Source organism: Scyliorhinus canicula, chromosome 28 (genome assembly GCF_902713615.1).
Source record: "Scyliorhinus canicula chromosome 28, sScyCan1.1, whole genome shotgun sequence".
Lineage (NCBI taxonomy): Eukaryota > Metazoa > Chordata > Chondrichthyes > Carcharhiniformes > Scyliorhinidae > Scyliorhinus > Scyliorhinus canicula.
In genome coordinates, this window is record NC_052173.1 from 16,211,501 (window position 1) to 16,226,524 (window position 15,024).

Consider the following 15,024-nt stretch of genomic DNA (forward strand, 5'->3'; position numbering starts at 1 on the left):
CCCAGAAAAAAGTAACAAAGAAAATTTGCAAGAACCCCAGTACTAGAATGATGTTACATATATACCACACAACGCAATATCACCCCAGTCTCAGGCCAAGAATAGAACCAACATCATCTTATGTCATGGGGCAGCATGGTAGCACAGTGGGTAGCAAGGTTGCTTCACAGATCCAGGGTCCCGGGTTCGATTCCCGGCTTGGGTCACTGTCTGTGCGGAGTCTGCACGTTCTCCCCGTGTCTGTGTGGGTTTCCTCCGGGTGCTCCGGTTTCCTCTCACAGTCCAAAGATGTGCAGGTTAGGTGGATTGGCCATGCTAAATTGCCCTTAGTGTCCAAAGATGTGCAGGTTAGGTGGATTGGCCATGATAAATTGCCTTTAGTGTCCAAAGATGTGCAGGTTAGGTGGATTGGCCATGATAAATTGCCTTTAGTGTCCAAAACCATTTAGCCTGGGTTACGGGGATGGTTTGGGGCTTAAGTGGGGTGCGCTTTCCAAGGGCCGGAGCAAGCTCAATGGGCCGAATGGCCTCCTTCTGCACTGTAAATTCTATGTTCTATATAGAGAGGACCAGCAACTGTATATTTGGATAAATAAAAGATGCTGTATCAATGTAAGTCCTTCTTTATAATTTAACAAACAAAAAAAACAATACTGCACCACAATCCCTTCACCAGACGGCATGACCCAATTATCATACTCGGTAATATCACTGCGTATTTCAGGTAATTTTTAGAGGGGGTCATGTGACAAGCGCTCAATATAAACACAGAAAAATATTAAAACTGGAATGGCTTTCACATGAATAGTTTAAGGGAAATTTAAATAGGCTTTAAAATAAAGTCATTGGCTCTTGAATAACATGCCTGTCTTCTTCCATTCCTGTAGTTCATTCTAATCTAGGTTTTAACATCCTTCTGTCATTTCTTATGGATCATTTCAATCAGCTGAAATTACCCTGTGGAAGAAGTGGGTTGAAGTTTTGGAGAGGACCATATATTACACGCGAGCATTGAGATGTTGGGCTGATTCATTTCAACAGCCCCAAAGAGCTGTTGTAGATGGCGGGGGTGGGGTGTGGCGGGGGGGGGGGGGGGGGGGCCTGCCACGCTCCTACTTCTGGGCTATTTTCAATTGGTGGGGGAGGGGCAGTTTTCTTTTAGCCTATCTTCGCACCCACACTGTTTTTTCACTCTTTGGGAAAGAGTGGGGGCGAAGTGGTGGAAGGAGTCCTGAGCTGATTAACAGCTCATTAAACTGCGTCATGAAGGCTCCAATCAGTCTTGGCATTGACTCCAACCCGGAGAATCTGGTCCAGTAGTCGGAGGGGGCGCTACAACTGTGCCACAAGGTTGAGGGAGTGGGACAGTGATGACTACCCAACTGAAGCTAAATGACAACCAAGGGATCCTGTCCCCCGCCCCTCCTAAGTCTCGCCCATCGCGTCTACCAGTTAAACTAGAGCTCCCTTCTCATAAATCTAACTTGAATGAAGACGTTATCACTGCTATCTCAGGGTCAGGTCACCTGGATAGAACTGCTGCTTCTTCTGCCATTGATCCATCAAGTTTACCTTCAGGGTATTTTTTTGCAAACATGGGGTATACGCCCATGGGTATGTCTGACAGAGTGTTGGTGCTTCATGTTTGCGCAGATACAGCCCGTTTCCCTGCTGTGGCCTGCTTCAATGCTGGACCCACTCCAGGAAAGCACTGAACTGGAGCAGTCCATCTTGAACCACTGCAGTCCATGTGGCGTAGGTACACCCACAGTGCTGACCTATTTCAGCTTGTTGCAGTGCAGAATACATTAGGAATATTAAGTGGGCACTGATAACATTCCAGATCTGAAGACAATCCCAAAATGGACCATTTTCTGCGGCCATTTCAGAGAACTCAAATTTCAACCAAATGGGCGAACCCATGCAGCTGGGCAAGGGGGTGGTGCTCAAGGACTCCGCAAGAAGTACGTTGGGTGAAATGTGGGGTCCAGAGGCCATGGTGGGGTGGCTTGGGGGGGGGGGGGGGGGTTGAAAGATCGGGGCTGCCTTTAAAAATGTCGCCCTGACCCACAAGTGATCTTTCTGTACAGGCGAGTTGAGCTCGTCAGTACAGGGAATCAGTAAAGTGTATCCTCGTCAGGGCATTCCTCGCCAAGGTCGAAGAAATGGCAACGTGCCGTTGAATAATGGTGTCGTTCTTGGTGCTGTAGACTCCGAGAAACACTCCGCTAACCGCGCCCGAAACCAGACAGAAATATTTGTGCTGAATTGCACCCTTTATGTCGGTGCATTAAATCTGTTATTTTAGTGGGAGTGTCAACCAATTTATATCAAAGCAGGTTAACACCTGCAATAAGATAGAAGACTGTGGAATTTATTGAGTGTTCAGTGTTTGAACATTCAGTGTAACCCTAATGATCACAGAAGGCAACACACCCCGTCAATCATCTTTTAGGTCTGTGCCTTTGGAACAGTGACAGGGCATGCACTTTCTCTGCTACTGACTGACAGAAAGCATTTCTCTCCAATCTGTCTGCCCGCCACATTGATTGGCACAATGAACGTTCCCCTGCCGGTGTTCTTGTCTGTCATGATGAGCCCCAGGGACTAACCATCCATTATTTCCAACTTGATCTTTAACAACTGCATCCTTCTCCAAGGAAGCTTGGATCTAGTATTGCAAGAATACAACGGCAAATTGTCAGAAAGCTTCGCAAACAATCCAAGCTTCGTTCTTATAGTTAAGGGTGACACTCGAGTGGTGTTAGCCTAAGTGAGGCAGTTCCAGTCTCCCATTGCAACTGCAGCAAGAGATTAGCCAATACTCTTCAGAGCCTTCGGCCAATTACTCCAGGGGTCCTGCTGTCCTCTTTCCAACGTGTCAGTGGGGCATCGGGACAATCTCTGTGAAAATTCAGGACTTGTATATTTTAAGTGAGGAACTGGAGCTTTGTCTTTTACGGTCTTAGTGGAGGAATGCGGAGGCTGTAGAATTATTCCTCCCATGTCTAAACAAACTCAGGGGTCAAACCTGTGATAAAGAACAAAGAAAAGTACAGCACAGGAACAGGCCCTTCGGCCCTCCAAGCCTGCGCCGACCATGCTGCCCGTCTGAACTACAATCGCTACACTTCCTGGGTCCGTATCCCTCTATTCCCTTCCTATTCATGTATTTGTCGAGATGCCCCTTAAATGTCACTATCGTCCCTGCTTCCACCACCTCCTCCGGCAGCGAGTTCCAGGCACCCACTACCCTCTGTGTAAAAAACTTGCCTCGTGCATCTCCTCTAAACCTTGCCCCTCGCACCTTAAACCTATGCCCCCGAGTAATTGACCCCTTTACCCTGGGGAAAAGCCTCTGACTATCCACCCTGTCTATGCCCCTCATAATTTTGTAGACCTCTATCAGATCGCCCTGATAGAGGTCCGTGAGGGATGAAAGGTCATCAATGTCAACTCTTATCTCCACAGAAGCTGCCTGATCTGCTGAGTATTTCCTACAATTCCTGTTTTTTTATATCTGAGCTACGGGGCTTTATTTAATGCTGGTAACGGGGGTCTCGTCCACCCCTTGGAGAACCAGTGGGAACCACGTTGCTTCTGCGCAGGAGGCCCAACTAAATTAAGTGCCTGTCCTGCACTAAATTGGCTTGCGATGGGCCTTCCTGGGGATTTATGATCCGCCTGAAATACCACCCGCCAGGAGCTGCCAACCAATGAGAGGCCAGCAGCTCTCCATTGCCACCAGAATCACCAGCCTGCTGCTGGTATTGTTCCAGGAACCTCACCAGGGATCATCATTGGATGCTTGGGTGCAGTTAATAATAATCTTTATTGTCACAAGTATGTTTACATTAACACTGCAATGAAGTTACTGTGAAAAGCCCCTAGTCGCCACATTCCGGTGCCTGTTCGGGTCACAGAGGGAGAATTCAGAATGTCCAATTCACCCAACAGCACATCTTTTGGGACTTGTGGGAGGAAACCGGAGCACCCAGAGGAAACCCACGCAGAATGGAGAAAATACTGAGGGATAGGATCTATTCCCATTTGGAAGAAAATGGGCTTATAAGTGATAGGCAACATAGTTTTGTGCAGGGAAGGTCATGTCTTACCAACTTAATAGAATTCTTTGAGGAAGTGACAAAGTTAATTGATGAGGGAAGGGCTGTAGATGTCATATACATGAACTTCAGTAAGGCATTTGATAAGGTTCCCCATGATAGGCTGATGGAGAAAGTGAAGTCTCATGGGTTTCAGGGTGTACTAGCCAGATGGATAAAGAACTGGCTGGGCAACAGGAGACAGAGAGTAGTAGTGGAAGGGAGTTTCTCAAAATGGAGAACTGTGACCAGTGGTGTTCCACAGGGATCCGTGCTGGGACCACTGTTGTTTGTGATATACATAAATGATCTGGAGGAAGGTATAGGTGGTCTGATTAGCAAGTTTGCAGATGATACTAAGATTGGTGGAGTAGCAGATAGTGAAGGGGACTGTCAGAGAATACAGCTGAATACAGATAGATTGGAGAGTTGGGCGGAGAAATGGCAGATGGAGTTCAATCCAGGCAAATGCGAGGTGATGTATTTTGGAAGATCAAATTCAAGAGCGGACTATATGGTCAATGAAAAAGCCCCGGGGAAAATTGATATACAGAGAGATCTGGGAGTTCAGGTCCATTGTACCCAGAAGGTGGCTGCGCAGGTCGATAGAGTGGCCAAGAAGGCATACGGCATGCTTTCCTTCATCGGAAGGGGTATTGAGTACAAGAGTTGGCAGGTCATGTTACAGTTGTATAAGACTTTGGTCCAGCCACATTTGGAATACTGCATTCAGTTCCGGTCGCCACATTACCAGAAGGATGTTGATGCTTTGGAGAAGGTGCAGAGGAGGTTCACCAGGATGTTGCCTGGTATGGAGGGTGCTAGCTATGAAGGAAGGTTGAGTAGATTAGGATTATTTTCATTAGAAAGACAGAGGTTGAGGGGGAACCTCATTGATGTCCACAAAATCATGAGAGGTATAGACAGGGTGGATAGCAAGAAGCTTTTTCCCAGAGTGTGGGACTCAATTACTAGGGGTCATGAGTTCAAGGTGAGAGGGGAATAGTTTAAGGGAGATATGCGCGGAAAGTTCTTTACACAGAGGGTGGTGGGTGCCTGGAAAGCATTGCCGGCGGAGGTGGTAGAGGCGGGCACGATAGCATCATTTAAGATGTATCTGGACAGATCCATGAATGGGCAGGAAGCAGAGGGATACAGATCCTTAGAAAATAGGCGACAGTTTTAGATAAAGGATCTGGATCGGCGCAGGCTTGGAGGGCCGAAGGGCCTGTTCCTGTGCTGTATTTTTTTTTGTTCTTTGTTCAGACACAGGGAGAACGTGCAGACTCCGCACAGACAGTGACCCAAGCTGGGAATTGAACCTGGGACCCTGCCGCTGTGAAGAAAAAGTGCCACCCACTGTGCGACCGTGCTGCCCAGTTAAGTGAAGACAGGATGGAGGTCACAGGGAGGGGGTCGAATTGGGTGCGGGGTTGGGGGAAGGGCAATGCTGGATCCCATAATTGAGCACTGGGCCCTCTACAAGGCCACAGGTGAATCCAACAGGGTTAGCTGGGCAGCCTTTGGGAGGTACAGGAGAACCACAACTAAATTCTGGTGGGCTCACGGTTAAATGGTGTTTGTTGCATGATAATGAGCCTAATTAACGAGCCACCGCGAGCAGGTAAGCAGCTCACATTGGCCCCTTCCCTCCTCTGACTTAATCGTGCAGGAGGGACCTATTCCCACCGCTGGCAGATTGATGCACAGTCCCTTGTGCGCACAATTGGCCGTGACTGCCATCTTTCCTGCTGCAATGGCAGCATTATATTCGGCCATTGTTTCTTTTGGCTCAGCGATACATTTATCCAGCGAGCCAGTGATCTGCACAAGCTGAGGTCTTGTCGTTCAATAGAATGAAAGAAGCGGAACCAATCAGAAGACTGAGCAATAATGAACACACATCACATTTACAATGGCATACTATGATATATATTTATTATTATATAAGGGCATCTTTGATGGCAGGTATAATATACTTGAAAATTTTGTTTTCTCACAAGAAGCCATGATCCCTGATTTGAAAGCTCCAACATCATTGACTGCTCTGCATTTGAAATTGACACATATCCTTCCCAACATTCCACATTTTTACTCCTGCAAGTTCATCCTGGCTAAAGTTGATGGAATTGCCAACACCGCCTTTGATGAAATGCTTTGCTCCAATGAGTCACTGTTGAAACAGTCATTATCTGGGGTTTTATCAAAGCAACAAAATAAAGATCTGAAGACCAGTGACGATGACAATCCTTGGGTGCGGTCTTCAACGTCGCGTTCTAAGTCTACCACAAAATCCTGTTCATTTTTTTATTTTATTTTGATAACTAGTGCTTGTAGAAAATCAAAATGGAAACCAAATTTCCTCTTCCAGACTTGTTAAAACATCACAGTCAAGAAGATACAATGGGGCTTCATCCGTAGAAACCACTCATTGCTGCTTCTAGATAACAATCAGGTTTACAATGATAAAATAGCGGATCACCTGTCATACATGACCATCCCATACTCTTGTGCTTTATCTGAATAAAACTTGTACATAGTACATATATTTCCCATGTTAAAGGCTAAATGTTTTCTTTTGTTCCTCATACAATTAAAGGCAGGTCTGAAGTCAGTAACAAGGAAGGGCACAATAGCTTTGTAATATTACGAGCATCTAATGGTTACTATACATAACAACACATTAAGCTAAATGAATAAGATGCGAGTCAATGTACTGTATCTGATGTTACTTGGCAAAACTTATACATTACAAGAATTACACAGGTTTGACACTGTTGGTTTGTCTTCATTTCACCCCCTTGGTGTCACTCTTTTGTCTTTTATCTGAAAAGAAAACGCTAAGAGGGCTGTCAGGCCCTTCCTGGGGATTGTTACCCAAATGCTGCACAGCTACATAATATCGCAGGCAGTGATGGGATCAGAACTTTGGGACATTTGACCACATTAATGGTGCGCTAGAAATGCAAGTCGTTAAAGTTTGGTCAACCGACCTCTGTCTGGTCCGACGGATTTTCCGTCCCACCCGTGACGATTCCCGCCTTGGGCGGGACTGGAAAATCCAGGCTGTCGTTTGAGGCGGCAGTCCCAGAATTCTTGTGGTTCACGGGTCACGTTAAAGGAGTCGTAAACAAACGTGCCTTCAAGTTGTGTTTTCGCGCCCCCACCCCACAATATCTCCTCCCCCAATTCCCCAACAGTGAGAATGACGGTTCAATGGCGATGAACACAAGTTAATATTGAATGCCAAATCGCATCCACTTTATTCTGTAAACTCAGTTAGAGCAGCATTGAGGTCAGCTGAGCTCAATTCACAAAGGCTGTTTGAAGCTAAAGGGGTGAGAAGGGTAATTCACCCAGAGTCTGAGCTGTGATGGACGGGATTCAATGGCCATTGGCATTCACGGTGCCCGCAGGCAGAACACCCCCCCGCCCGTCGGTTTCCCGGCGGTGTGGGGTGGGGGCTTCAATGGGAAATCTCATTGACAAGCGGTGGGAAGAGAGGATCCCGCAACCAGTGAACGGCGAGTCGCCAGGAAACACACGGCTGGGGGACCTGGAGAATCCCGCCCAACTTGTATCAAAGTGGCACCAATTCTCCATTAAAGTTACAATGCACCAGGTGAGATTCTGTCTAATACTGACTGGGGTTTATAGTGAATGTGGTTCATTTCTGTTTGGGGTCCCTTTTTCCATAGCCACTGTCAGCCTTCCGAAGGGGAATCAGCAGTCGATTAAATCACTTTAAACTCCTCTAGCTTTGCGCCGCCAGTTTGAAATACCAGTGATTGGAATATTTACCGCTGTATTTACACGATTCGACGCAAGGCTCGTTTCGAGTGATTACCGTCGCAACTTGAATGAGGTTGTCTGTCGTTTTGTCGATTCAATCGTCAATCTGCTTCTCCTCCAAATTGCCATTGGGTACATGGGCCAAAATCTTTTCCAGCTCTTCTCGCTGTCAACCTCGCTGACGGCAGCGGGACTGGGCAATCCCACCGCCAGCCAATGGTGAGCCACCTGTACCGCTGCAAAGCATGCCACCGGGTTTGGGTGGGGGAGGGGCGGCGGGGGGGGGGAGGCAGGGCGTAAAATCCCACCCATAAGTTTGCTGACGGTAAATTCTAATTACAAGTGCTATGGAAATCTTTCAAATATCCGACCTTCCACCGGATCCAACACATCGTTGTTTAAGTTCAGGAGCAAGGAGTCTCTTGTGTAGCGACACAAATCAACAAAAGGAATGATAATTTGCACCAAAGGCAACAATGTTTTGTTCTGCTCATACCAGTGGTCACTGTACACTAAAGTCTGAACATTTGTGTAGTGTTCAGCCTGGAACTGAACTCCAATGCCAGAATGCACAAATCGCTCTCGAGCTCTACAATTACTTTCTTTCTTGTCCATGCCCACAATCCAAACCAGTGCTGGGCCATCAAGTGGTGGGTGAAAGCCTGCAGTTCGCCCACATTCAATTCTGCTTTGTACAGTTCCCAAATAGAGAGCAGGCACTTCCCGTAAGAGAACTACCTTGGCTCAATATTAAATCACTGCAAGGCGGGAGGGATAACTGGGCCTTCAAATAATATCACCTCATTTTCCATCGCTGAAGGCTTTCTTTAAATTACAAGTCAGGAGACTGGACAGAATCTAAGTTCCTTCAACATGTTGCAGCTGGGCAGAATGCTCAGGTAGTCTGCTGAGAATCATAGATGCTTTGGAGGCAGGGGACAAATGGCCCTTAGTCATATAATGAATACCACTGCTCGAGGATGATGGTCTTTTGCGTCTAACTTAGTTCAAGTGAGGTGCTTAGAAGCTCAAATTTTAAGCTTTTATTCATTACTCGTAAAAGTCATAGAAAGCCTACAGAGCAGAAGGAGGTCATTCAGCCCATCTAATCTGCAGCGACCCTCCCCAAGACACCATACCTCGGCCCACGCCCCCCTACCCTTCTCTAACCTGCACGTCCTTGGACACTAAGGGACAATTTATTATGGCCAATCCACAAAACCTGCACATCTTTGGACACTAAGGGGCAATTTAACACGGCCAATCCACAAAACCTGCACATCTTTGGACACTAAGGGGCAATTTATCATGGCCAATCCACCTAACCTGTACATCTTTGGACACTAAGGGACAATTTAGCATGGCTAATCCACCTAACCTGCACATCTTTGGACACTAAGGGGCAATTTATTATGGCCAATCCACCTAACCTGCACATCTTTGGACACTAAGGGACAATTTAACATGGCTAATCCACCTAACCTGCACATCTTTGGACACTAAGGGACACTTTAACATGGCCAATCCACCTAACCTGCACATCTTTGGACACTAAGGGACAATTTAACATGGCCAATCCACCTAACCTGCACATCTTTGGACACTAAGGGACAATTTAGCATGGCTAATCCACCTAACCTGCACATCTTTGGACACTAAGGGACAATTTAACATGGCCAATCCACCTAACCTGCACATCTTTGGACACTAAGGGACAATTTAGCATGGCTAATCCACCTAACCTGCACATCTTTGGACACTAAGGGACAATTTAACATGGCCAATCCACCTAACCTGCACATCTTTGGACACTAAGGGACAATTTAACATGGCCAATCCACCTAACCTGCACATCAAGAACCAGGACAGTACGGTAGCACAGTGGATAGCACTGTGGCTTCACAGCGCCAGGGTCCCAGGTTCGATTCCCTGCTGGGTCACTGTCTGTGCAGAGTCTGCACATTCTCCCCGTGTCTGCGTGGGTTTCCTCCCACAGCCCAAATACGTGCAGGTTAGGTGGATTGGCCATGCTAAATTGCCCTTTGTGTCCAAAAAGGTTAGGAGGGGTTATTCGGTTACGGGGATAGGGTGGAAGTGAGGGCTTAAGTGGGTCGGTGCATACTTGATGGGCCGAATGGCCTCCTTCTACACTGTATGTTCTATCTTTGGACTGTGGTAGGAAACTGGAGCACTTGGAGGAATCCCACGCAGACATGGGGAGAAAGTGCAAACTCCACAGACAGTCACTCAAGGCTGGAATTGAACCCATGCCCCTGGTGCTGTGAGGCAGCAGAGCTAACCACTGTGCCAGCCATTGCCACCGTGCTGTCCACAGTGTGCACTGGTCAACTGCCTTTAATGTCGTTGTCAGGCATCAGGTTGGAAGTTAGTTGAGGATCACATCAATCAGTTCTACGTTTCTATAGATATGGAGTTATGTCTACATTTTTAAAAAGTGTTTTATACAAGAACCTCCATTTCTCTCACTTACCAGTGAAATTTGGAATACACTGCCTCTATTCATTGCTTCTCCCAATGAGGCCTACTTGAAGCCAGGAAACTCAATGTGCTAGGCCTCACAGGTGTGAACCAGAAAATCACATCACCTTCCAGATGTCATGCGGCTTGGGAAGTAACAAAGTAAAATAGGCCAGCCACCATTTAATGGAAAGTTGAACGGGTTCTGTCAATAAGGTGACACCTCAACAGAAATTGCTATCTTACCTCTGTACCAAGAGTGCCTTTGGAAGATTCTCTCCCAGCTGTGAAACATAAGGAACAGAAGGAGGCCTCGAGCCTTTTCTGCCATTCGATCAGATCATCGCTGATTTGTACCTGAACTCCATTAACCCACTTGGGTTGCTTCTCCCTTCATTCTGTCGTTGCTTCTTCCTAAAAACTACAGACTTTTAAAATCCAAGCTTGGAATCTGTCAATACTTTGTAAAAAAAAAAAAATATTTAATCTATTCTCAGGATGATCAGCCGCAAGGATTTTCTGTGAATTGTCCGAGGTATCATAGAATTTACAGTGCAGAAGGAGGCCATTTGGCCCATCGAGTCTGCACCGGCCCTTACAAAGAGCACCCTACTGAAGCCCATGTATCTACGCTATCCCCGTAACCCAGTAACCCCCACTTAACATGTTTTGGACACTAAGGGCAATTTAGCATGGCCAATCATAGAATTTACAGTGCAGAAGGAGGTCATTCGGCCCATCGAGTCTGCACCAGCCCTTGGATAGAGCACCCCACTTAAGCCATGCATCCACCTTATCAGCGTAACACAGTAATCCCACCCAACCTTTTTGGACACTAAGGGCAATTTATCATGGCCAATCCACCTAACCTGCACATTTTTGGACTGTGGGAGGAAATCGGAGCACCCGGAGGAAACCCACGCAGACACGGGGAGAACGTGCAGACTCCGCACAGACAGTGACCCAGCGGGGAATCGAACCTGGGACCCTGGAGCTGTGAAGCAACGGTGCTAACCACTGTGCTACCGTGCTGCTGAAATTTCATTTCAATTCCTGCTCGCTGGAGGTAAAGGGAGTGATCACTTTTGTGGGGCTATTTGTTTTATGTTTGTATTGTAGGGAAAGCCAGATTCAGTTTTTTTTTACTTTATAAAGATCACTTGATTGTCAGAAAGACTTGTGTTGTTTCCTTTTCCCCCCCATTAAATAATAACTCATACCAGGGCTTTCTCCTCAACCTCCTCACACTTCGCCATGATGTAGTGGAAGCATCAGTCATAATCCTTACTATAATTGTTCTACATCAAACACACAGATAGGCTGAAATCTTTTTCTTTCACTCAAGTGATCGGTACAGGTACTACCTTCATCTGGCGTAAGCTCCTCTCGAATGGCTGGACTCTGTTACCCTGGATAATATCCCGCCATTAATTGTGCTGGACTAGAGGGTGGTAGGGTAACACAGTGGTTAGCACTGCTGCCTCACGGTGCCGAGGTCCCAGGTTCGATCCCGACTCTGGGTCACTGTCCGTGTGGAGTTTGCACATTCTCCCCATGTCTGCGTGGGTCTCACCCCCACAACCCAAAGATGTGCAGGGTAGGTGGATTGGCCAAGCTAAATTGCCCCTTAATTGGAAAAAGAAAGAATTGGGCACTCTAAATTTATAAACAAAAAGTGTGCTGGGCCAGGAGAGGTCTTTTTGCGAGCGGTCTCCATTTTGTTTTGTTTTTTTTAAAAGAAGAGAATTTCGTCTTGGGCGGAAGCAGAAAATGGCAGATTTCTGCCAGTCGATTTTACAATCTATTGCCATTGAGGGCTGATTCGATCTGTCTGTCTCGTACTGCTGCCTGAGACAAAGTTCCCGCCTTCCAAATTCAAAGAACAAAGAAAAGTACAGCACAGGAACAGGCCCTTCGGCCCTCCAAGCCTGTACCAACCATGCTGCCCGTCTGAACTAAAATCGTCCACACTTCTGGGGTCCATATCCCTCTATTCCCATCCTATTCCTGTATTTGTCAAGACGTCCCTTAAACGTCACAACGTAAGTCGGAATTCCACAAGGAAACAAGGTGGCACTGACCCATCAATCAAGCCTGCACGACTTTCCTCCTTGGTGTCCAGTCATTCTAACTCTGAACAAACTATAGTGTAAAGTAACCATTTGGCGATGGTAGAAATGGTGCAAATATGTCGTTAGTGAACAAAATCCGTCAGCGAGAGGAAATGAATTGCTGCAGCAACAGGTTTCACTTGGGATGACGTGAAATGTGTTCTAATTTTTTTTTATCTTAAGAACATGACTACGCAAGACGATACGAGCGGCCTACAGAAGCATTTACGATAATCAGTGGATTAAAAAATTTGTTTTACAAAACTGGAGTATGACTCTAGATGAGAGAAAAAAGTTGGTTTTCTTTTCGCAAAGTTAGTGTAAGAATGAGTGGAGTCCACGGAACAGTCATCCCCAAAACTGCCATTTTGTTTCAAACGTGTAGTTGGGTTGTTTGTGAGTGTGTCTCCAGAAGGTTTGTTCAATGACTTTGGTAGTTCAGAACCGGACAGCTCCAGTCTCCGTGGACAGTCCAGTCTCCTTTCCGCTCGTTGAACCGTGAGATACGTGGGTGGTCGTCGTGGTCGCCAGCCGTGAGCCTCTGCCATCAGCAGGTGAAATCTTCAAACGTGCCGCGGGGGGGGTGGTGAGGTAGAATGTTCGCTGGGTATGTCATTCCCACTGGGTGGCTCCTTAGGTTCTCACATGGGTTCTGTGGAAAGAAGAAGAAAGTTCTGTGCACTGACCGTCAAAGATTGGCAATATCTCGGCTCCCAATGTAACATCGCAGTACCTTGAGCTAATTGGATCACAGTGAGCTTGACATTCCCCAGGGTTGAGATCAAATAGGATAAAGATTCGTCAGAATTTATCTTGTGGAGGCAGTGACGTGGGGGAACTGGACCAGTAATCCAGAGACCCAGGGTAATGCTCTGGGGTCCCGGGTTCGAATCCCACCACGGCAGATGGTGAATTTTGAATTCAATAAAAAGTAAAAGTTGAGTCATGACCATGAAACCATTGTCGCAAACCATTTGGTTCACTAATGTCCTTCAGAGAAGTCCTTCATTGCATGATCTGGCCTGCATGTGACTCCAGACCCACAGCAATGTGGTCGACTCTTGTAGTTCATCCTCCCAACCTTTATAAGACCTCTTCAAACCTGCCCTTCACCCCCCCCCTCCATCTTTCATAGCCCCTCAGCCGCCCCCCCCCCCCCCCTTCCCACCTTTCATAGTCCCCTCACCATCCCCCTTTCATGGGCATGGCTCCTCTCAGGCCCCAACAGTTGGCAGTGCCACCCTGGCACCAAGTTGGCAGTGCCCAGGTGCCAAAGGGGGATCCAGGGTGCCACCATGCTCTACCCAGACCACCCAGGGGTTTCCAATGGCCTGGGAGACCCCAGGTGCCGTTACGCCTGGTCCACGTTTGTGCGGACCACTGGGAAATGGCGCCCTGGCGAGGTCACCCAGGCAACGCCGTTAGGTCTCAGGTGCCGTGAGAATCTGGCGCATGCACATTTAAATGAGCCAAATGGCTAATTTAATTAAATTAGTTTAATTGAATGACTCACTCAAATGTGTTAATCCGGATCTCGCCCAGTGATCACGATGCCATGTGAGGTTCGGTTGAAGCTCTCAAGACGTCTCGAGCGTCATGAATCTCACGGGAAGCCTTAGCAAGTCAGGCGCGTCGAGGCCATTAAATCGCGCCCCAAATTTCACCATCTGCCGTGGTGGGACTTGACTCCGGGTCCCCAGAATATTACCCCGAGTCTCTGGATCACTGGTCCAGTGACAATGGCAGGGCGAGGAAAAGGTTCCATGAAATGCTTGGGTGGAGTTACTCTTCTGAGTTGCATTTTATTAAAACTAATAGTTCAAAGAAAAACAATGTTGAACTCATCAAAGGGAGCAAGGTGGGGCTGTGCAAGAGGGCTTTGACACCCTCTGGGAAGTATAGCACAGGCCGCTTTAATGAAAAGCTTCCTTTACCTGAGAGCAACAAAACATCTTAGCCAGAACTACAGAACAGCAAAGCCTCCACATCCTTCGTAACGACCAACCCCCACCACACATCCCAATATATTTCAGTTTTCCACACAAGCTGACATCAAAGTCCCTCTGCATGGGACAATCAATTCAGAGGTAATTGGTGCACTGTTCGCCCACCAGCCCTGGGACCTGGGTGAGGACAGGCTCATTCTTGCAGGATCCTTACAGCCAGCAGATGGGGGAGGTTTTCATCTCCTCAGCCGGGACTATATTTGAACTGGGATCCTGAAGAAAGGAAGGATAGCATTCCAGCAGAATAATCTTCGTGCTCGTCCCTTCACTGGTTGTCAAGCACCAGTCTCCATAGTGATGCTGGGTTCTACTGATAACACACAGCAGCCTGACGATGAGGGAGAGCAGGATCACTTCCTTACATTTAGCCCCATGTGAAGAGACTCTTGATTGTAAAGCTATTGCGAAAAAAAGCCAACTTGCGATGAGGAGAATGTTTTAATACAGCCAGCTCCTGTGATCTGGAATGCGCTGTCTGAATTTGGAAGCAGATTCAACAGAAACTCTCAAAAGGGAGTTGAAGAGAGAAAGGGC

General features: G+C 47.2%; 1 protein-coding gene across 3 annotated transcripts in view; it reads right to left on the reverse strand.

Annotated features, from left to right (window-relative positions):
• Window positions 1-12,630: 12,630 nt before the first annotated feature.
• The window catches only part of asic1b (acid-sensing (proton-gated) ion channel 1b), an 809,000-nt gene continuing 806,606 nt past the window's right edge, over window positions 12,631-15,024 (reverse strand). For all 3 annotated transcript variants that reach the window (XM_038786503.1, XM_038786501.1, XM_038786502.1), the window contains exon 10: window positions 12,631-13,136. In XM_038786503.1, coding sequence (XP_038642431.1) covers window positions 13,032-13,136 — 105 coding nt within the window. In that variant the 3' untranslated portion in view covers window positions 12,631-13,031. The remainder of the gene's footprint in view (window positions 13,137-15,024) is intronic.